This window comes from Eulemur rufifrons, chromosome 23 (assembly GCF_041146395.1).
Source record: "Eulemur rufifrons isolate Redbay chromosome 23, OSU_ERuf_1, whole genome shotgun sequence".
Classification (NCBI taxonomy): Eukaryota; Metazoa; Chordata; class Mammalia; order Primates; family Lemuridae; genus Eulemur; species Eulemur rufifrons.
The window spans coordinates 342,783-364,992 of record NC_091005.1 but is presented as its reverse complement, the minus strand read 5'-3'; the positions used below and the strand labels follow the sequence as shown (position 1 = coordinate 364,992).

The 22,210-nt window shown below is 59.8% G+C and overlaps 1 protein-coding gene across 3 annotated transcripts in view; it reads left to right on the top strand.

Annotated features, from left to right (window-relative positions):
* The window catches only part of ZC3H18 (zinc finger CCCH-type containing 18), a 55,273-nt gene that overhangs the window by 32,278 nt on the left and 785 nt on the right, over nucleotides 1-22,210 (top strand). For all 3 annotated transcript variants that reach the window (XM_069497890.1, XM_069497889.1, XM_069497891.1), the window contains 9 exons: nucleotides 11,494-11,685; nucleotides 12,817-12,942; nucleotides 15,989-16,093; nucleotides 17,333-17,476; nucleotides 17,839-17,898; nucleotides 19,491-19,651; nucleotides 19,776-19,975; nucleotides 20,467-20,563; nucleotides 21,629-21,725. In XM_069497890.1, coding sequence (XP_069353991.1) covers nucleotides 11,494-11,685; nucleotides 12,817-12,942; nucleotides 15,989-16,093; nucleotides 17,333-17,476; nucleotides 17,839-17,898; nucleotides 19,491-19,651; nucleotides 19,776-19,975; nucleotides 20,467-20,563; nucleotides 21,629-21,725 — 1,182 coding nt within the window. The remainder of the gene's footprint in view (nucleotides 1-11,493; nucleotides 11,686-12,816; nucleotides 12,943-15,988; nucleotides 16,094-17,332; nucleotides 17,477-17,838; nucleotides 17,899-19,490; nucleotides 19,652-19,775; nucleotides 19,976-20,466; nucleotides 20,564-21,628; nucleotides 21,726-22,210) is intronic.

Below are 22,210 nucleotides of genomic sequence, written 5' to 3'. Positions count from 1 at the left end.
ACAGATACAAAATCACACGCTACGTGGCCTTTTGTGACCAGCTCCTCTTGTTGAGAGTAACGTTTCTAGGTTTTATCCATGTGGTAGTGTGTGTCAGTACTTCCTTCCTTCCCGTGGCTGCGTGGAAAGTCGCACGGGAGGCCACGTTTTGTTGGCCCATTCGTCCACCGTGGGCATTGGGGCATTCTCTCATTTTGGCTATTGTGAACATGAACGTTTTTGTGGACATAGGTTTTTGTTTTGCTTGGGTGTACACCTAGGAGTGGGGTTACTGGATCCTATGGTCACTGTTTTCACTACTTGAGGAGCTGCCAGGATGAGCCTCCTGCTTGAGGCCAGGAGTTCGAGACCATCCTGAGCAACACAGCAGAAAGACCCGTCTCTACAAACACAGTGAAATCGGCCGGGCGTGGTGGTGCTCCTGTAGTCACATCTACTGGGGAAGCTGAGGCAGGAGGATCGCTTGAGCCCAGGAGTTTGAGGCTGCAGTGATCACACCACTGCACTCCAGCCCACACAGCAGAGCCAGGGTGTCAGAGTCGTTCCTTCTCGGGAGGTTTCCCCAGACTCTCCCGAGGCCCTTGGCTGCGTCCATGTCTTCTTTGACTCGACTCATAAAAATCCAGGTTTTGCCTTCACCTGCCAGTAAAACTGGGCTCCTCGAGACCCATGGTCGTGGACAGCAGTGTGGCCAGAGCCCTGTGGGGCCACCCGGTGGAGAGGCCGCACTCCCCACGCAGCTCGGTGTGGGCCCCCCACCCTAGTCCTTAGCCCAAATGCTTTCTTCTCACACTTTCAGGAGGGCTTTGGGGCTCTGGTCTGGGAGGGCTCGCCACCACCAGAGGGTGGACGCAGGCCCCTCCTCCCCTCATCTTGTCCACGTGACTGGGCGGTGTCCTTTCTCGTGTGCGGGTGCGTTTCTGAGAGCTCTCGCCTGGCGACTGTCTGGGAGCTGCGCGCGGCTCGGTGGTTCTTAGCTGTGCAGGGGCCGGTTGGACTTTCCCTCCCCCAGATCACAGTGAATCGCCTTCTCTAAATACACTGCTGTTTTCATACTTTCCTAACACTGGGCAAAGTAATGTTCTTAAAGAACACCAAACTAAATCGCATATTTTAGGTGTATTGAATCTTTTTATGTACAGGAATCACTCCTTAAGTGATTTTGGAGTTGATGTAGTCATCTGAACAGAGAGGCTGCTGCTGACCTTGGCACTGCTCTGCCTTGTTTGGCCTTTTCAAGCCCTGTTTTGATGGAAGTCCTTCCCCTACAGTGCCCGAGTTCCCAGGTGGACTCAGCCCCGGGGCTGCATCCTCCCTGAAGCCCCCGGGCCTCACCTGGGCAGATCCCTCGGCCTAGAGGGGCCGCCCCACGCCGCCTCCAGGGCTTCGCTCACATCCCCTGCACACAAGGGTCTCTCCTCCCGCCTGTTCTCCTGCCCCCAGCGCATGCTGTCCCTGCGGTCACATCAGCGCGCACTCGCCAGCCTCTGTCCTGCTACCCACTGCAGTGTCGGGTGCCCGTCACAGAGCCCCGCCCTGAGCTGGTGCTCACTGGCATCTGGATGCCGTCGGTACGTTCTGGGTTTGGCAGCAGCCTGCGTTTTTACCTTCTATGACGCAGTCAAGTGGTGTAGGATTGACAAAATTGCAGACTGATCTTTGCAAGCAGAGCTAGCTCAGTCCGCCTTCCAGATTGACAGGGTGGCATTTTCATGCCCGTCCAGATCCTTGGTCTGTGAAGCAGAGACCCGGGCCGTGACGTCCAGGTCAGAGGTCAGTCTGCCGTGTAGCTTGGCAGGTGCGAGTCCCGTTAGTGCGTGTGCTTCAGTGGCTTAGGGGCGTAGCGACACTGGCCACAGATCTCCAGCCCCTGCTGATGTATCCTCCTCCTTTCCAAGAAAGGGGGCGTCTTCCAGGTCAGGTGTTGTGTTTCCAACTCCGGGAGGGTTTCTGTTCAGGAGGGAGTGTGCTTTCAGTGGAGGTGTGGGGGAGGCCTCGCCTGCGGCCAGCTGTGTTTCCCTGCTGTGGCCACACGTTCACGCACGGAGTGAGGCGTGTGCGGCTCCAGTGCTCCTGTGTGATGCCGGCCCTGCTTGGCCTCTCCTGGAGGGGTACGTTACGAATCCAAAACAGTTTTTTAAAGGTGGTGGCATTTATTGGCTCCGCACCAGGCAGCAGATCACAGACGCCCGGCTGTGGACCCTCAGACACTGATGGATTCTGACGTTAGTGACGGGATCAGTGAGCACTCAGACGCTCTGTGGTCTGATCTGAGCTCAGGCACCGTTCAGCAGACTGTGGACTAAATGGGTCTTCCCGAAATCACACCCAGCTTTCATCAGCAACGGCCAGAGCCAGTCTCCCGTCCTGTTTCCTACCTGGTGCACTTCCCTCCTGTTAAGCTCACATCCCCTTTCTCAGCTTCTCAGAGCACTCACTTGTGCTCCTGCGGCCACTACAGGCGCATACACACGCGCACACACGCTGCTGGCGTGCTGGCCGCAGCGCTGGGACTCTCCTGCAGCACTTGATCTGCATTCGGCCTGGCTGCCGGGTGCTCGGGAGTCTCCAGTCTTGTCCTTGATCACCCCGAGGGAGCCCTGCTGGGCCCCCTCCCAGCCCGGAGGGCAAGGGTTTCCCCAGAGCAGAGTTTCCAGCACAGAGCTCCTGCTTCCTTTTCCCTTATCAGCCAGAACTGGTGTGACCGCTCTTTCCAGAGTAGCTGGGCTCCCGGCAGCGACACACACGCGTGTGTATGACCTCCCTTGTGAATGGCCTCACCTTTGACAGGCTGGGAATTTTTAATCATCAGGTGGATACAAAGAACTTTCCTCACCTGAAATAGGAGAGTGACGTAATTCATCTAGGGAGAGGCTTTGCCTTCATGTGCTGGACGGAGCATCAGGGCGGGGTTCTGTGCAGGGCAGCGCGGCGTCTGCACGGGATGGTCGGCCTGAGCCCGGCAGTGCGCTTGCTGGCTCTGCAGCCCCACGAGCTCCTGACGCCCGAGCACTTCCACGTAGCGCACTTGGTCACCCCTCGGCTTCAGGAGGCAGGCGGGAGCCGGCACCGTCGGGTGTCCTGGGCAAGACCGAGGACCTCTCCCGGGACGGGGGGCAGGCGGGGCAGGGCGGGAAGTGCCACTCAGCCCTCATCCCTGTCCTTTGGGGAGCCCCTTCTTTGCCTTGCCCAGCCTAACACCCGTCTTTTCCGAGGCGCTGCCTCGCCCGCTCGGGTGGTCCGTGCTGAGAGGTGGTGGGCGAGCTGTCTCCTGTCGGCGTCCCCTTCAGGACTTTCTGACCAGCCGCTCTCCAGACTGGGTGCGGTTGCCGCGGTGCGGTCTTTCCTCACTCTTTCAGACGAGCACAGAACCTTCCATCCAGTTCTGCAAAATGCATGCACATAGCGAGGGGTAAATCCCTTTTGTGAAACCCCTTCTGGTCTTCACAGCCAGGCCAGTGGTGTGCTCACAGCTGAGGCGGCGAGGGCGATGTCCTCCGGCTGGCGCAGGCAGGGTGTCACTGTGCACACGCGCGTGACTGGGACCTTCCCGTAGGAACTGCCTGACCGCCCGTGAGCTGTTGGCTCAGACGGCCACGGGGACTCGTGCAGCAGGGCTGCCCGCAGGGCTGCAGCGGGAGGCCCTGGCCGGGCAGGGTTGGCCCCGGGGCGCGCCTCGCCTCAGCACTCGCTCCGCCCTGGTTCTCTGCTGTCGCTGCAGCCGCCCTGTTTTCCTGCTGGGTTCGCAGACGTGTGTCAGCACCCCGTGGGAGCCCCCAGTGCCTGCCCAGAGTTGTCTGGGTGAGCCCCTCACCTGCAGCTAGAGGTGCCCCAGGGGTCTTGGGGTCTCAGGCAGGGAATGGGCCGGCTGGCGTAGCCAGTTTCTTCAAAGAGATTTATGACTCCCCCCAAAAGGGTAAGAAACACGGTTTTAGACTCCCCTTCTGGATCAAGGGGCCGGGTAGGGTTAGGGGTGTGGTGTGCAGGAGGAGGCACTTCGGTGTAAATGCTGCTGTTCCTGTTTGTTCCATGCTAGGACTTGTCTTAGAGAGGGGGGGTGTGTCTGTGTGGCCCTCGGCCGAGCTGTGGAGAAGGGTGACAGCCCCTCGGGCCTGCTCTGGCTGATCCGTTGCACTCCACTGTCTTTTCTGCGAGAAGGCAGTGTCGGGTTTCCCTCTGGTGACTCCTGACTTCTCCAGCGCTGCCGTCCTTCCTTCAGCCCCGCGTGGCGCGGCCGCCGTGTCTGAGCAGGTTCCTCACCTCCATTTCAGCGCCGTCCCCTGATGCCTCCCGGGAGTGGGGTCCGTCCACGTCTGGGATCCGAATGTCGGGAGTCGTGATGAATTGTCCTCCACCCCCAGGGCGGGGGCTGCTCTGCTGTCCCTGCGTGTGTCAGACACGCAGCACGTCCGGACGCTCTGGGGCTGGATGTCGGCACTCTGAGGCCCTGGGCGGCAGGTTGCCCTGGGCGGCCCGCTCAGAACTTGCCAAAGTGAGACTGCCCCGGTCCTTGCAGGTCGGCTCTAGTACAGTCAATGAATTTTCTGTTACCACCGGAAAAACTTGACCTTCTGACTTCTCGTCCTGGTCTGTCCTGGGCATTGCTTACTGCCTGGCTCCGAGAAAGCCGTGGTGCCCAGGGCCCTTTCGAGGAAACGTCCAGTTTCCCCGTATCCACAGGTTCGCTTTCTGCCATTTCCGTTACCCGCAGTCAACCATGGTTTAGAAATAAGTGTGTGTAGTCCAGTAAGATACTTTGAGAGTGAGAGAGACCACATTGATGTAATTTTCACTTATACAGTATATTGTTATCAGTGTTCTATTTTATTATTAGTTAATTTCCTACTGTGCCTAATTTATAAATTAAACTTCATCACATGTACGTATGTAAATGAGAAAACATAGCGTGTGAAGGGTTTGGTGCGATCCGCCATCTCAGGCACCCGCGGGGGCTCTTAGAACGGCCCCCCAGGTCAGGGCCGTGGCTGTGCTGGGCTGTCTCTGGACTGCCCGCCCCCGAGTGCTCCAGAGGTTGCCCAACTGCTTGACGCAGCTGGGCGGATAGAAAAATAGTGGTGTTTCATGTCTTATGTTAAAACCTAGTTAGAGGCTGGGCACGGCAGCTCCTGCCTGTAATGCTGGCACTGTGAGTGGCTGAGGCAGGAGTTGGAGGTTGCTGTGAGCTGTGGTGATGCCACGGCACTCTGCCCGGGCGACAGAGTGAGACCCCTTATTTCTCATGGGGTCCTAGGTGGGAGTGGGGGTGACCTAGAGAGCAAGAGCAGTGCTGATGCCTTGGAAAGGTCTGAGAGTGTGTTTCAGCGGCGCCCTCACCACCAAAACGGTAGGAAATGTGAGGGCCGCTCGTCCGCCACTGAGACAGTACAAGTGGTTTTTTCTTCTTTCTTTCTACTCATCCAGAAATTAAAATGCAAGTGGGTGAGAATCGGTGTGTTACATTGTTAGTGGTTACGTTTCTCTGCGTTACTTGCTCAGGATTAAGTTCAAATGCATCGTCCACATCTTTAGGTTGACATGCTGTGTCTGTGACCCGCGGTGCCCTGTCTAGGGCAGGCCAGTCTCGCCCTTGGAAGGGCTGCCGTTGGCAATGGCAGCTCTCAGGGAACCGAGGTTGTCGATCTTCTGGCCCTCAGGAAAGCCCTGCTGCGGTAGAGGACACCCGGGTCAGGATCTGCGGCCCGGGCTCCTGGGGTTGTCGGGAATTCCAAGTAGAGCATGTCGCTGGGAATTGGCTCCATTTTGTCGGTTCACTGCGCTCTTGGCGTGTGCTGCAGGCCTTCTTTTGTGTGCGTAGGGGACACAGAGTTGAGAAGTGGTCCTAGGATGTACAAGTTACGTCACAGTCTGTGTGTGTCATTGTTGGTGTATATCGACAGGTCCCCAAGGGAAGGCCAGCAGCACCTGCAGCAGAGGCCGGCGGGGGAGGGGGGGAGGCTGGGGGGGGCATCACAGACGGCCGGCCGCGGTGGTCCTGGAAGGGCTTCACAGGGAGGGGGTGTCATCAGGCTCAGTGTCTGCAGCCGGCAGGAGTCCCTCCGCGCCTTGCTAGGTGTGTGAACAGGAGGGGATGCTAGGGGGTCGCCCCTGAGGTTGTGATGCTGTCAGGCACAGTGGGCCGGCGGGAAGTCCAGGGGGGCGAGGGGAGCTCACAGGCCATGGACAGGCACTCAGGACCTGCTCCGGCCTTTTCTCTTGTGGCGTGAGGGAGGCACAGACAGGCTGTGGCCCGGTGCTCGCAGGGAGCGGGAGAGAGGTTCTGTGGGGGGTTCTCGGTGCTTCCAGAACTGGGTGTGAGCAGGTGCAGCCAGGGAGACCGTCTGTGTCACCTCCCCTTTCCTCTTTGTCAGATGTTTAGCCCTGTGGATTTCAGAAAAGAACCTTCGTCGCTTTTATCTTTGACCCCAAACTTGGCAGCTGCTCAGGTCGGAGTTTCCGCACACAGATGGCAGCAAGGCCTTGCCTCTCCGGCACGCACGGTCCCCTCGGCTGGCAGCGTGAGGCGCGACCTGTGCTGCCCGGGCCCCGGCCCCGTCTGCCTGCAGAGTGTGCACGGACGGTGCAGCGGCCCTTTGCCCCTCGGAGAGTCCCCCCGGCCTGAACGAAGACGAAGACGCTGCCTGGAAGATAGGAGTGGTGTCCCGTGCTGTAGGGAAGGCCTGCAGGGTTTTCTTCTGTTTGGGCGTATTTATGCAAATCCCAGGGCTGCCCCTGCCCAGCCGTGAGTGGCATTGCTGACTGAGGTCACCTGACCTGCCTTCTTCAGTTCTCACTGGCTTCCTCCCTCCTCCTCCTCCTCCCCCCCCCCTCCGTTGTGAGGAGCCAGGCTGCACACAGCGGGAAGGTGTGGTAAACCTGCGGGTTTGTGTCTTGGTTTAGTTTTTTGTCTGCCTGGTTTTCCCAGGTCTAATTGGACGTCCTCTGGGTGGTTGTCCTTCTCTGAGAAGGGCTCTGCCCTGGGCTTCGTGGGCTGTCTTAGCAAGCCGGGGGGCAGCCCTGCCCTGTGCCGTGGCCCGGGGGCCTGGGGACTCGTGGTCAGAGCGCAGTGGAGGTGGCCGCCCGACGTAGTCTGAGGTGGTGGCCTGTGCCGGGCTCCCAGGGCGCAGCAGCTGTCGCCTGGTCATCGCGCGCAGGCCCTCGGCAACGGCCTTCCTTTCCCTCCCTGTTAGCAGATGAGAACATGTTACTAAAAACAGTTAGTGAAATTCCTGAGAGCACGTAGTAGTCAACACGTTAGAACATTTTCTTTGCAGAAATGGAAAAATTTTAAATAACATTTGAGATATTTTCTGTAATATAAAACACACTGATTTTGGAAATTTTGGAAAACTTTCTAAGGAATTAGAGGGAGCAGTAAGGAAGAGGGTTTGACTGGAGTTGCCCACAGCCGTCACCCGCCATGCCCTGCCAGCACCCCCCCGCCACCCCCAGCTTTGCTCGTTGACAGGTGGCATCTTGCTCAGCCTGTTTCCCTCACTGAATAGCAGGTGAGCATGTTTTCCAAGTGAAATTTTTTTAATGAGCTCTTTGCTGATTGTCCACTTAGTGACTCTTCCCAAGACCTCTGCCACTGAAATCGGTGACTTCAGTTGTGCGTCCACGTCTGTGCCCGCGTTTTCAGGGTGGGGGTCCCAGGTCTGGGAGATGCCACCTGGGCTCAGTGCCTTGACGTTTGGTTTCAGAAGTCTCCAGAGTGACCCAGGACTCCGAGACCTCAGACCGACTTGGTTCTTGTGCCCCCCACATGGTTTGCTGTCTCCAGATCCTAGTAATACCTGCTATTTATATGCGTATTCTAAGTATTTTCACTTTTTAAACTGAAATACATTTTAAGAGGAAACATGATAGCATTATTGTAAAGCAAACACCAGGTGGTTTGCCGCAGTGAGTCATTGTGTAATCAAGTCAGAAATGAAAAGGGTCAGCTGTGCGCAGACGGCAGTCGTGCTCTGGGGAGGCGGGCTTGGTGGCCAGGACTCCTTGTGGGACGCAGCCTGGAGCGGCCCCTTCAGAACCTGGAGGAGCCACTGGGGGCTGAGTGCCCCCTGCCGAGAGCCCACAGGCCCTTCCACAAGAGAGACTAATGACACCGTCCAGGCCTGGGGCTGGGCCTGGTGTTCACAGTGCCAGTTCATTTTGAAATTAAACATTATTAACTCCAGAAGGAGTGAGAGATTCTTGCTGGGGAGGAACGTTGACTGTCAGAGGTTGTGCGGGGCCTGCAGTGGCCCGTCTGCTGGGCGTAGGACCAGCTCAGCCCTCCTTGCTCCTCCCCCGCGCGGCAGCCAGAGCCCTGGCTCCTGCCATGGCCGTCCAGGGGGGAGGTGGCCACTGTCACTGTCTTGCTTCCTGTCTGTTTCTCTTAGGTAGAAGGGCTGCGCCCTCCTGGTGACTGTTGGCTGTTCCTTTTCCTGCTGTGCTTTTAGGATAAGAATACACCGGAAATGTAAAGATGAAAGTAGCTACCTAGTGGCCTGTGACAGGTGGAATCATCAGACAGGTTGTCACTTCCTCCCTGGATTACTTTTCCAGGGACAGCTGGATGTGCCAATAGTTCTTGGGGTTTTGGGCTGAGACAACAGGGACTTAAGCCTCGATATGGTGTGTCCTTGGGGAAGTTTAAAATGTTGGATGTTGCCCCTGTCCTGGCTTCTCAGGAGGTAGGAGGCTTGGTGTTTGCTGGCCGGTTGGTTAATTAAACAGAAGTTCTGAAAATATAAACAAGCAACTGGCCAGACATGGTGGCTTACACGTGTAATCCTAGCACTCTGGGAGGCCAAGGCGGGAGGATCACTTGAGGTCAGGAGCTCGAGACCAGCCTGAGCAAGAGTGAGACCCCATCTCTACCAAAAATAGAAAAATTAGCCGGCCGTGGTGGCCTGTGCCTATAGTCCCAGCTCCTCAGGAGGATCGCTTGAGCCCAGGGGTTGAGGCTGTAGTGAGCTATGATGACACCACTGCACTCCACCTGGGGCAACAAAGTGAGACTCTGTCTTTTAAAAAAAAAACAAAAAACAGGGAACATTGTTTCTGTGTCAGTGTGTGATTGTATGATAAAAGCGGATGTCACAGCAAAGCTCGATGTGAGCAAAATGCTGGTGGCAGAGAATCGCACTCACAGTAACAGCAGTAACTAAGACACTTCAAAAAACAGTTTTTAAAGGCAGAACCTTTTATGCGGAAAACTGTTATCCTTTACTGACATCCATAAAGGAAGACCAGGAATAAATGGCCATGCTGTTGATAAGTTTCATGACGTTGTCCCCCAGAGCCTGGTGGGCGGGGGCAGCTGTGAGCACACAGGCACCCAGGCGTCTGCAAGTCAAGTGCTGGCGACTGGAGAGCTGTGGACCCAGGTGCAGGTGCGAGTGTCGCGTGAGCGCAGCAGGTAGGTGGGAGAGCAGGGCCCGTAGCCCACCGGGCGCTCGGAAGGAATGAGGGGCACGCATTGAGGGTGGCGTCACACGCCCTGAGGGGCAAATGGCCTGGGAAAAACAGAGCAGTGGAGGGTCCAACCGCTGACATGTAAAGAGCTCGTTAGAAAATGGGCAGAGAGCGAGAGCAGAGCGCTCAGGAGATGGAGCGGCCCAGAAATGACACGGAAGCGGCGCCGGTCACAGACGCAGAGTAGAGCCTCGGGGCGCTGGTGGGCGTAGCTTCTCCGCAGCAGCTCGGGAGCCTGCTGGCACCGAGAGTGAGGAGAGTGCGGTGAGACGGGCGCGTGCGGGCAGGTGTCCTGGCTTTGTTTTCATCAGCACTTAGCAAGGACCTGCAGTGTCTGCCTGCTTTGACCCACGGGGTCCATTTCTTAGGAATTTTCCCTAAACTAAATCAGATGTCCATAAAGATTTACATATAAAAGTTCATTTTAAGGTTATGTGTGTTTTTTAAAAGGTAGAAACAACTATAGAAGTGTTTAGATTATGTAACATCGGAGAGTCGGTTACTACGCGGGCAGAAAGACCCCGTCTCGGCAGTGTGTGACGTGGAGGGAGGAACGTGCTCCCGTTGCCCGCGGCAGCCTCCAGGCAGCCCCGCTGCGCTCACGGCTGCGTGTGCGTGTGTGTGTGTGTGTGTGTGTGTGTCCCCGTCCGTCCGTCCGTCCGTCCGTCCGTCACGGAAATGAAGTAGAGCGTAAAGGAAATGCACACAGGTGCTGCACAATTGGCTGTCCTCGGAGAGTGAGGGAGCAAGCGAGTTTTATTTCCTTATTTTTATTTTGTTATGTTTTCCAAATTTTTAAGTGAACTTCCATGGTGGTTTTTTTTTTTTTTTTTTTGAGACAGAGTCTCACTCTGTTGCCCAGGCTAGAGTGAGTGCCGTGGCGTCAGCCTAGCTCACAGCAACCTCAAACTCCTGGGCTCAAGCGATCCTCCTGTCTCAGCCTCCCGAGTAGCTGGGACTACAGGCATGCGCCACCATGCCCAGCTAATTTTTCTATATATATATATATTTTTAGTTGTCCATAATTTTTTTTTTCTATTTTTAGTAGAGACGGGGTCTCGCTCATTGCTCAGGCTGGTCTCGAACTCCTGACCTTGAGCGATCCACCCGCCTCGGCCTCCCAGAGTGCTAGGATTACAGGCGTGAGCCACCGCGCCCAGCCCATGGTGTTTTAATAATTAAAAATATAGATCTTATAGGCTCTGCAGATACTTTCATATTAGGCCTTTACATTTTCAGTTTTTCTCTACTCATAATTGAAATTAAAGTACTTTGTTGTTGGTTCTGGGGCCATGAGTTTTGGGTCTCTTTAAAGGGCGTGTTGGGATTTGTGGACCGATTCAGAGGTGCAGGGTGTTCCTGGCGGGTGCTGAGCCTCCTTCCTCCCAGCCAGGGGTGCCCAGGGCTGTGCGCCCACTTGCTCACTGTCAGTCTCCTCTGCCGCGACCCTCGGGACAGGGCCAGCAGGGGCTGCGCGAGTGGGCCTGGCTTGGCCGCCCTCCCTCACTCCTGTGTCTCTTTAAACATCAGTCAGAGAACAAGGAAGACGTTTAGGGCTTGGATTTGTCAATCACAAACTTTCTTACTGCATTTGAAAACAGAAAGTGATTTTTTTCCCCTTAATTTCTTAAATATTTGTTACGCACCTACTATATGCCAGCACAAAGTAGCAGATGAGGCAGACATCATCCCTGTCCCTGCTAGAGCTGACAGTATCGTTTCTGTCTCCCTGGGAAGATTAAGTAATGACACCCCCAGAAAGTAATTATCATTCTGGTTAAGGGGAGTGAGGGGTATTCCCCTGAAAAAAAGACATTCAGATTGAGGCCGCGTGTGGAGAGAGCTCTGCTCGTCCTGTTGATGAGTCCTGTAAGGGGAACATCTGTTGCCTCTTCTCTGTGACTCCTCACTGTTCAGGTGTCCCCTAGATAAGCCCATTCCGTAATCTCACCTCCTAGCTCCTCTCACCCAGCCAGCCTTGCTGTGGAACGCAGGGTGGCCCCAGAGTTGCTAACACCTCTGTGATTGTAGCCGTCAAGTTGAGCCACCAAAGAAGGAGGCGGCTTCCACGGGGCCGCAGGTGAAGCGGGCAGATGAGTGGAAGGACCCGTGGCGCCGATCCAAGTCTCCCAAGAAGAAGCTCGGGGTGTCCGTCTCCCCTAGCCGAGCACGGAGGCGTCGGAAAGCTTCAGCCTCGTCAGCCTCCGCCTCCAACTCTTCCAGGTAACGAGGCTGGTTGTGTGCGTGGTTGTAAATGCCTCGGGAGCGCGGAGCCACGCTCTGCACCGCCTCACTGACCCCCGGCCACGTGCACCCACTGGGTCATGCGGGGACACCCTGGCCAGACTATTTCTGTTGGAGCCGTTGCCTGAGGAAAGTCAGGACTGAACAGGCACTTGTGCCCTCAGCAAAGAGCATCGCTGCCAGACAGGACTGACGCCTCGAGCCTCGGTGAGGCTTCACGCTCCTCCAGAACAAACGGTTAGCATCAGCCAGGGTGCGGCAACCCAGAGTGGGGCGCAGACACCAGTCCCGAGCCCCGCTGCTCTCGGGGAGTCGCACAGCCACGCTGGAGGGAGGGGCGGTGAGGGCTGGAGACCAGGAGGGCTGTGCAGGACCCTGGGATCCCGCCAGTCGGATTCTCTGGGGTCGGGGCAGCAGCTCGGAAACGCTCAGCGTGTGGTCTGGGTCTGGGCACACAGCAAGGGAGTGGTGGGGCTGGGCGGGACCTCACTCCCCAAAGAGGAGGGGCTGGGGACCCTGCGGTGCCCGGTGGGAGGTCAGGGTTCGTAGTGGATGCCGGTGGCAGGGGCAGCACAGACAACCTGGCTCTGTCCACTCGGCACCCGCGATGCCCAGGTCTTGGTTTCCAAAACCATTCTCCACTGAAGGGGGCTGGACTGCATCGTGTCTGTGTGTGTCAGGGGGAATGGTGTGTGTCCGTGTGTGTGAGCGCGTGCCTCTGAGTGTGTCCGTGCGTGTGAGCATGTGCCTCTGGGCATGTCCGTGCGTGTGAGCACGTGCCTCTGGGTGTGTCCGTGCGTGTGAGCACGTGCCTCTGAGTGTGTCCGTGCGTGTGAGCATGTGCCTCTGGGCATGTCCGTGCGTGTGAGCGCGTGCCTCTGGGCATGTCCGTGCGTGTGAGCACGTGCCTCTGAGTGTGTCCGTGCGTGTGAGCATGTGCCTCTGGGCATGTCCGTGCGTGTGAGCGCGTGCCTCTGGGTGTGTCCGTGCGTGTGAGCGCGTGCAGCTGTGTGGTCCAGGTCTGCGCTGGGGAGCAGCATGTCCCGTGAGGGCGGTGCCAGGTGACAGGTCCCCCTCTCATTCCCACGTCCCTCCCCCTCTGTGCTCTAGGTCGTCTTCGCGGTCTTCGTCCTACTCCGGCTCCGGCTCGTCCCGGTCTCGCTCCCGATCCTCCTCCTACAGCTCCTACTCCAGCCGGTCCTCCAGGCACAGCTCTTTCTCAGGCAGCCGGTCCAGGTACGTCCCGAGGACGGGCAGGGGCCTACGGCAGCGGCGGCGGGTGTGGGCGCCTCCGGACAGCGCTGGGGCTCTGCGCGTTTGTGCTCAGCGGCAGGTCACTGTCTGCCGGGTGCTTGTTTTCAAGACGTGTTCAGTGCGTGGCGTGTCTGATGGCAAATTCTGAAGAATGGCTTGTGGTGAGGGGATGGTGTGGCCGGACGCTCCGTGAGGTCAGAGGCTCGGCCGTGGGTCTCCCAGCTCCGGCCACGTCCTGTGGAGCCTCACCGCGCCCTGGGGGGCCCCTGGCTGAAACATACAGGCGACACACTTGGCTCAGCAGCCGGGTGCAGCTGGTGTCTGTCTTATTCAATAGCACAGATATAGAATATTTGCATCATCACAGAAGGTTCTAAAAGGTTTGAACAATTTTTTGTTATATTTTTCCCACTGAAAAGAGAATTTTAGACAAATTTTGGTTGCCATTTGTGTAGGAAAAAATAGTCACTGGTTAATGCATTCAATGGGAGCTTTTACCAGCAGGCATCTGCGCGCCACACCCGCCCTGCCCTGCACGGGAGCTTCCCGCCGGCGCAGTCCCTGCTGTCACACTCTGCCGTGGGAAGCCCCCTGCTCCCCGCTCCGCCCCCTTCTCGTCCGTCAGGACAGGGAAGGCCCAGGCCAGCGGGAGACTGAGAGGGGAGGCGTCCGTGGGCCATGTCCTGGCTGCCTCCTCTGCGGGCGTCCAGCGCCCGGCTCTGGCCAGCCGGGCCCTGTGCCTGTCCTGCCGCCGCCGCAGGGTGTGGGCGGGAGGCATCTTAACCCCAGCCGTGAACAGAGATGCACACAGACCCCACACACTCTCCCCCTGCTGCTTTCGGAAGCATTAACCCCAGATTCTTGGAGTAAAGCTGGTCACCTTCCTGGCAGGTGGTCTTATTTGGGGCGCAGCGGCGAGGGGCTGGGGCAGCAGTACAAGGCGGCTGCCGCTGCTGAGTCTGTGGAGGGAACGTGGGGCAGAGGTTGAATGGGGACCTGTTTTCCATGGCGCTGGGTCTCGTGCAGAGCAGCAGAGAGCTGTGAGGCGGGCTCAGGGTCAGCTGTGGGCACACTGGGGACAGCCCCGGGCTGTGGGGAAAGGTGAGCTCGGGCACTTAGGAGTGCCGCCTGCCAGGGGAGGAAGGACACGTCACACCCTCTGTGTGGGGCCTCATTTCAGAAACAGGCCCAGGCCGGGCGCGGTGGCCCACACCTGTAACCCCAGCACTCTGGGAGGCCGAGGCAAGAGGATCGCTTGAGGCCGGGAGTTCAAAACTAGCCCAGGCAACATCGCAAGACCTCATCTCTACAAAAAAAATCCAAAGCTTAGCCGGGTGTGGCATCTCACACCCATAGTCCCAGCTACTCGGGAGGCTGAGGCAGGACTGGAAGGTTCTAGTGAACTGTGACAGCGCCACTGCCCTCGTGCCTGGCAGCAGAAACAGGCCCCTGAGGTGTGGGAAGAAGGCTTGAGCCAGGCTGCGAAGTGTGGACATTTGGAAATGTGACGTCACAGTGATGTGGGGAGACAGTTCACTGGGACCTGTGCTCTGTGCCCAGTGGACGGTCTCAGGAGAGAGCCTGAGAAGAAAGCCTTGTGACATCGCTGTCCCCAAGGCCAGGGACGCCGCGCCAGGGCAGCTGTGATGAGCAGGGGCAGGAAACGGCAGCAGAGGCCCTGGGGTCTCGCTCCCTGCGCAGACATAAGGTGGGCACGGCCGAGTGGCCTCCCACAGAAGGCAGGGAGGGCCCAGCGTCGCAGTCGGGCACCACGGGGCCTTTGCCTGCTGTCTCCGGTTCTCAGCAGATCCCACTTGATGTCCCCTGTCCGCGTCACTGTACTCTCACCATCTGAGCACAGACTTCTCAGCCAGGTCCACCTTTCTCCGCTGCGCGGCCTCCCTTGGGTTGGCAGAGCCCAGATGACTGCTGAGCAGGGACCACCAGTGGGTCTGACCCTGTGTCCTCCCTTGAGCACACCTGTGTGGCCACTGAAGCCTGAAGGCCGGGGGTCCTTCCATCGCGGGCCTTGGGTCCTCAGGGCTGGACGGAGGCAGCGGGCCGCTCTGCCCAGAACCTCGTGCCACAGGAAGACCTTGGACCCAGGCCTGGGCTTGTGGCTGTTTGCTCTGGAGCTGAGCTGCAGTGACCCTTCAGGGACGGACGGCAGGAGGCCTGGGCTGGGAGGGGCTGCTGCTGCCGCCTTGTGCCGTTCTGCAGGAGCTGCTTGGACACAGCTTCAGGCTGGGCCTTGCTTCCTGGGCCCCCCAGGGCAGGCAGCCCAGCAGGCGGAGCGCACATGAGGCCGTGAGCAGGTGGCCGTCCCGTGCAGCTCGGGGAGTCTCGGCGTGCCTGGGCAAGAGCCCAGGCCTGTCCCGTTCCACCTGTCGGTGCTGCCTGTCTGGAAATGTTGACAATCCCACGTGACAGTTTTTCGACTGAGGGGAGATAGACCCCTGAGCCTCTCCTCTCTTACCTCACATGCAAGTCGGGAAGCTGAGATGTCAGGGACGGTGGAGCCAGAGCACCTCGGGGCACAGCCAAGCCAGCCTGGGCTCCCCACCAACCCGGCTGCCTCTCCTGGGCGCTCGTCTGCCTGCTGACGCTGGAAACATGTGTCACATCCAGCTGGAGCCCTCCACCCTCCTGCCTGGCCAGTCCTGACCCCACGGCTCCCACCTTCCAACCATTGGGCCCCTCGGGTCCCCGCTCAGCCCAGAGCCTAACCCACCCCATCTGCCCGTGGGCGCGTGAGCCGCGTTCGTGCCCTGGCTGCCAAGAGCAGCATCTCCCCTCCCTCGTGCCCCCCGCCTCCCGGGGCCCCCCCAGGAGTGCTGGCTGCCCCCTCAGCTCTCTGTTCTGTTGTGGGCATGTGTTTTTAGCAAGTGACAGAACAGTCTGAAACCGAGTTAGGCGAGTAGCAGCTCGTGGTGGCGGTGTCTGAGGATCTGGGACGAGTCCTCCCGGGCTCGGGCTGTGCCGGGTAGGGGCAGGCCACACCCCCCTCATGCCTCCGTTTGCTCCCCAGGTCCCGGTCCTTCTCCTCGTCCCCGTCCCCATCCCCAACGCCTTCTCCGCACAGACCTTCCGTCAGAACCAAGGGGGAGCCAGCTCCGCCCCCCGGGAAAGCTGGGTAAGTTCCCCGTGAGAAGCTCCGTGTTCTTGGTTGGCCGGGTCCTCAGAGGTCCCGCCTGCCCCCACCCCCGCCTGTGTCGTGCTGTGGCCACAGAGGTGGAGAAGCCTCCGTGGGCTGTGGATGAGGCGCCTGGAAGGTGGATGGGGCTGGGAGGCTCCCTGGTGTCAGCTGCCCTGGCCGTGGCACCCTCCTCTGTAGGCCGTGGGCGACCTGCTTCCCCTGGGGGCCAGCTCCTCTGCTGCCATTGTCCCCACTGCCGTCGGAGGTCTTGGCTGGCAGACAGGCTGTGGGTGGCTTCCCCCGAGCTCCGAGCAAGGAGGTCCGTGGCTGTCTGAAAGTGGCGAAGGTAGACGGCCAGTGGGTCACCTTCTCCCTCTTACAGCTGGGATGAGTTAGAAAAGTCTGATTTGCTGAAAAATCTGACACATGCTGGTTGGGCGGACATCCCAGCACAACCTGCAGCTCCTGGGCTTCTCCCAGAGTAAAGGTGGCTGCGTCGGCCGTGGCCTTGCCGAGGACTCCGGCGTGGCCGGCGCTGGCTGGCCCCTCCTCCTGGGGTTCTGTCCTTAGCTAACAGGCCTCAGACAAGTGCAGAAAACCCTGAGCAGCTCCCTTTTAAGAATTAGCTGCTGACTTGAAGAACGGTCCCATTCAGCGCCACGTCCACTTAACTGGCCTGGCGATGAGTGTGTGGTGCGGTGAGCTCCGGCGCGTGTGTGCCACAGGGGCCCAGCCGCAGCAGCTCCTGGCTCCCTGTCCCTGTCGCTGTCATCCGGAGCCCCCACGGATGCTCCTTGGGCGAGTGCTCTCACCTGGCGTCGCTCCGCACGCAGCTGCGGGGGTGGCCGTGGTCTGGCGCAGAGCCCCTGCCTTTGCACAGGACTTTCTTTCTGTGTGTCCTGCGGGGTCGCTCTGGGGGCCCTGGCCCAGTGGCTGTCACCGCACAGGGCAGTGCCGCTCACGCTGTGCAGAACGTCTTTCCCGCCGCTGGCCGCAAGGAAGTGTTTGTGGGGCCGTTTTCTCTGCCGCCCCGGCGCCCGGCGAGCGCACCGACGCAGGCGGGGCGGCCCTGCGTGTGCTGTGCCCAGAGGAGCCGCTGCCGGCCGGGCAGACGCAACGTGGCAAAGCAGGAGGCAGGGTCTCGGTGCCTGTGCCACGGGCTGCACCGCTCTGCCTGGCGAGGTGGGGGGGCTCGTCCCCAGCCCACCCGGACCCTGAGCCTTCCTCTGCCCACAGAGAGAAGCCCGTGAAGAAGCCGGCCCCGCCTCCCGCCCCACCTCAGGCCACCAAACCCACCGCCCCTGCCCCTGAGCCCACCAAACCAGGAGACCCTCGAGAAACCAGAAGGAAGGAGCGACAAGCCAGGAGCCCCCCCAGGAGGTGAGCGCCCGGCATTTGGTGCCACCGCGGAGCAGAGGCGCCCCAGGGAGGCAGTGCCCTTGCGCCGAGCCCTGACACAGGTGGCTTGGCCGTCCATCCTCTCCTGGAGCCTCCGTTTCCCTGGAGCAGGATGGGAGAGGCGCCGTGGCCGGCCTGCCGAGTGCGTCTTCCCTGGGGAGGCGATGGCCTGGCTCTGCCCTGCGAGGGTGCAGTCCCCGAGACACTTAGTGTTTAGAGGACAGACGCACCTGAAAGAACATGGAACCACGCCCACTTCCAAGTCAGGAGCGAGTCAGTGACTTGGGAATCTGCCCGGGGCGCGGTTAGCCGCGCTCTGAGCCGTGGTGCGGCTTGTGTTGCAGGCGGACGCGCAGCGGCAGCGGCAGCAGCAGCAGCTACAGCGGCTCCAGCTCTCGATCCAGGTCATTGCGGGGCCCTCGCTGGGTCCCTCCCCCCATCAGCTGGGCCCGTTCTCGCTCCCAGGAAGAGCCCACTGGGGCGGGAGTGTCTCCCCAGGCACTCGGAGTCTGGTCACCGGGCACGTCAGGCTTGGCTTTGACAGAGGAAAGTCAACGATAACTAGTGATGGGGACTTCCTGCGCAGCGTCACTAGCCGGGCTCTGGGCTGTCTGGCGCAGAGGCCCTCAGTCCCCTGGGCGAGTGGAGGGAGCCAGGAGCTCCCCGCCCAATGGGACAAGGGGCTGTGCCGGCCTCAGCGCCTGTTCCCGTGTGGCTGGCAGAGGGAACCAGCCTGGGGGAGTGCGGGGAGCCAATAAGAAATTGACACCGGGCGCGGTGGCTCACACCTGTAATCCTAGCACTCTGGGAGGCCGAGGCGGGAGGATCACTTGAGGTCAGGAATTCGAGACCAGTCTGAGCAAGAGCGAGACCCTGTCTCTACTAAAAATAGAAGGAAATGATCTAGACAACTAAAAATATATAGAAAAAATTAGCTGGGCATGTTGCCTCCTGGCCTATAGTCCCAGCTACTCGGGAGGCTGAGGCAGGAGGATCACTTGAGCCCAGGAGTTTTGAGGTTGCTGTGAGCTAGGCTGACACCAAGGCACTCTAGCCTGGGCAACAGAGTGAGACTCTGTCTCAAAAAAATAAAATTCGGAGAAGAGAGTGAGAAAGATTTCTGCTGCTAGGTTTAAAAACAAGACAGAATCAAATCAGTCCTAGATTCCTTGCATCAAACTTTCTTTCATTTCCAGGCAGCAGGTAATATTTTATACATTTGCCCAGATTTTTCTTAATAGGTCTGAAATGTTTTAAAGACCTAACCTTTAAAAAAAAAATAGAAAAATAAAGTCCAGTGAGGTGGCTTACGCCTGTGATTTTAGCGCTTTGGGAGGCTGAGGCAGGAGGATCGCTTGGGCCCAGGAGTTGGAGGCTGCAGTGAGCTGTGATGAGGCCACGGCACTCCAGCCTGGGCGACGGAGTGAGACCCTATCTCAAAAAGAAAAGATGTTCGGTTCTCTCGTCCTTCCCCCCTTCCCGTACTCCAGCGCCCAGCGACCTTGGGAAATGCTAATTGGTCTTTTCTCGAGTAACAGCCGGGCAGGGGGCACCGAAGTCCCAGTTTTGTGCATTCCGGGTCCTTGTGTGTCGGGCGCTGGTGGAACCACGTGTGGGACAAGGGTCGTCCTCCACACTTGGGCAGGGCACGCCCTGGGGTTGCGGGAGCTCTGTCGTCCGGCTTTTAGTTTTTCCCGTGGGCTAAAGCCGTCTGCCTTTGCTGTGTGTGTAACCAGGGCTCCTCTGTTCGACTCTGTCACCCTGTGGGGTCAGCTCAGTCACGTTCCCTTCCTAGCAGGTGCCTGGCGCTTGCTGGTGAAACGGCCCGTGCAGTGGCACAGGCGCCCCCTGCCCAGAGCCCCCCAGTCTCGCATTCCATAAGAGTGCAGAGTGGTGACAGTGGACTGTGGGGACACCAGCCGGCCCCTCCTTTTGGCCCCCGTCCTGGCCCGGCCTTGGTCAGGGCTGTGGCACAGACGTGCGTGTGTGTGTCCAGGTCCCTGAGTGTGAGCAGCGTCTCCTCAGTGTCCAGCGCCACGTCGAGCAGCAGCTCCGTGCACAGCGTGGACTCAGAGGACATGTATGCAGACCTGGCCAGCCCCGTGTCCTCAGCCAGCTCGAGGTCCCCGACCCCAGCCCAGACCAAGAAGGAGAAAGGTACGTGGGGCCCCTGGTGTCCCGGGGAGTGTGGCTCTGGGAGCACAGGCGCTGCAGGGAGACTCACGGCAGGGGCCCAGGAACCTCGTGCCCGCACCCTGTGACTGTGGGTTGTCACTGGCAGGAAAGTCTAAGAAGGAAGATGGTGTCAAAGAGGAAAAGCGGAAGAGGGACTCGTCCACACAGCCGCCCAGGTCTGCGAAGGGCCCGGCAGGCGGGAAGTCCTCCCAGCAGCCCTCCACGCCCCAGCAGGGCCCCCCGGGGCAGCCCCAGCAGGGCTCATTTGTCCCCCACAAGGAGATCAAGTTGACGCTGTTGAACAAGGTGAGGCTGAGGGCCCTGCTGGCGCTGCCCGACACCCGGGCCGCCGCGCCAGTGCGGACGGGGAGCTCAGGCGCCTGCGCGGTCGGGGCGGTTTCCTCCCGTGGGTGGAGCCCAGTGAGGGCCCGGCTGGCACAGCCTGGGCGTGTCCAGGGCCTCGGTCCCCAGCCCCACCCTCAGTGTCCGCGTCCCCAAGTCTGCTCCGGGGGCTGGAAGGGCGTGAGGCCTGGCTCACTTGTGTCCCCTGCACTCGCGGAGGGACCCGTGGGCAGCATGGCGGTGCCGCAGGTGCCTGCCTGGGAGCCGGAGGGGCCGGACGCACAGGAGTGGAGCCCTCACTGGGGGCCGCAGAGCCACGTGGGCGTGCGGTGGGGGGACCCTGGCCCCAGAGGGGGGCCCGTGGGAGCAGAGAGCAGGTCGCTGGTGAGGACACCACTGCCGCCGCGTCCCCCCTGCTGTGTCTGTGTGTCCTCACTGGCCTCTCCCCTGCTCAGGCAGCTGATAAAAGTAGCAGGAAGCGCTATGAGCCGTCAGACAAGGACCGGCAAAGTCCTCCTCCAGCCAAGCGGGCCAACTTGTCCCCAGACCGAGGTGAGCCGCCCCAGCACCCCGTTTGCTCTTGAAACATAGGAGGACCCCAAAGAACTTGCGGTTTTGTGGTTATGTTGTGTCTGTCGGTCTCTGGGGGGGACAGGGTCTCGCCCTCGTGGCCCAGGCTGGGGTGCGGTGGCACCGTCCCTGCAGCCTCCAACTCCTGGGCTCCAGCGTCGTCCCGCCTCGGCCTCCCAGAGGCTGGGCCCGCAGGTGCGCCACACCCCCTCTCTCAATGTTCATATCAGAAACTAAAACTAAGAAAAATGTTTAAATATTTTATTATTTAAAAATAACAGTAGTAAACCACTATTTCAACATAAATACCATTTTTTTATTAAAAGTAACTATATTTTCTAAAGCAGCGGGAGGCATGGAGATTTTCACAAATCTCCGTACTGTCTGACGGCAGAAGACACCTGCCCTGTCGCCCCTGGGAGGGCACAGCCAGTGGCCTCTGAACCCCGGGCTCCTGGGGACCAAGTGAAAGCAGACAGTGTCCCGTGTCACTGTGGGCTGGGCAGAACCCAGTGTCCTGGGCCGCACCTCGACAGCCCTGCCCGAGTGGACAGACGAGATCTTCCTAGTGGCTTCTGGGTCCTTCCAGCTCGTCTCTGGGCCTGTGTGGCTCAGGGGGGAGCCTGGGGCCTGCCCTTCAGGGCCGTCCTCGCCTGGGGTCAGAGCCGGCCACGGGCTCCCGTGACCCTCGTCCGACTGGAGTCCGCCTCGCGGGTGGCCCCCACACCCCGTCCTGGCGGTGGGGGGTGAAACATAGCTGATCTCTCATTCCGCTTGTGTTTCTCTAACTGCCGTAGCTTTCTTCCATCCTGAAGACCCATGCGGTACGTTTTTCCAAAGCCAGCAGAGAGTTTTGTGTCTTGTTAGATAGTGAGCGCTCAGAGACCTGCAGCTCCAGTCCCACCTCAGCTCAGCAGCGACGCGGGGCTGCCTGACGCTCCCTGTGCCTCCGAGAGCGAAGGAGTGTCGCTGCCTCGTGCTCCGGGCTAGATTCCCGCCGGCCCCCGCGGCCAGCGCCGAGGTCTTAACGTCTGTCCCCGTGTCCAGGTTCTCGTGACCGGAAGTCCGGTGGGAGACTGGGCTCCCCGAAGCCAGAGCGGCAGCGAGGCCAGAACTCCAAAGCCCCCGCGGCCCCCGCCGACAGGTGAGTCCCGCCCAGGCCCTGGCGCTCTGAGGGGCAGGGGCGGCCTGTGCGCACGGCGTCTCCCTGCCCCGCAGCAGGCCCTGGGCCCAGCCAGGCGCTCACTGTGTCGGGGGCACAGGGACGGGATTGCTGCTTTCTGGGTCCTTTCCAAGGGAGGTCTGTGCAGTCCCCGCAGGGCTGCCTGGGGGGGAGGGGCCCCTGGTTCCTGTGCCCTCCCCAAGGAGCCCTGGGCACAGAGAGGCTGGTAAGGAGCGAGAGGAAGGGCTGGGGGCACCGCCAGGGCCCTCCCACCCTCTGCTCCCCAGAGCCGGGGTGGGGAGCCTGACGGCCAGAACAGCCATGGGGGGCCGCGGCCAGAGCGCCCCTTTCCCGCCCTGGGCCCCCTTTCCTGCCCTGGGCGCTGCGGTGCTGGGCAGGGACCCTGCGGGACACTCTGGGGGGGCTGGGGCTGCGCCTTGTCCCTCTCAGGGTCTCCTCCGCCCTTG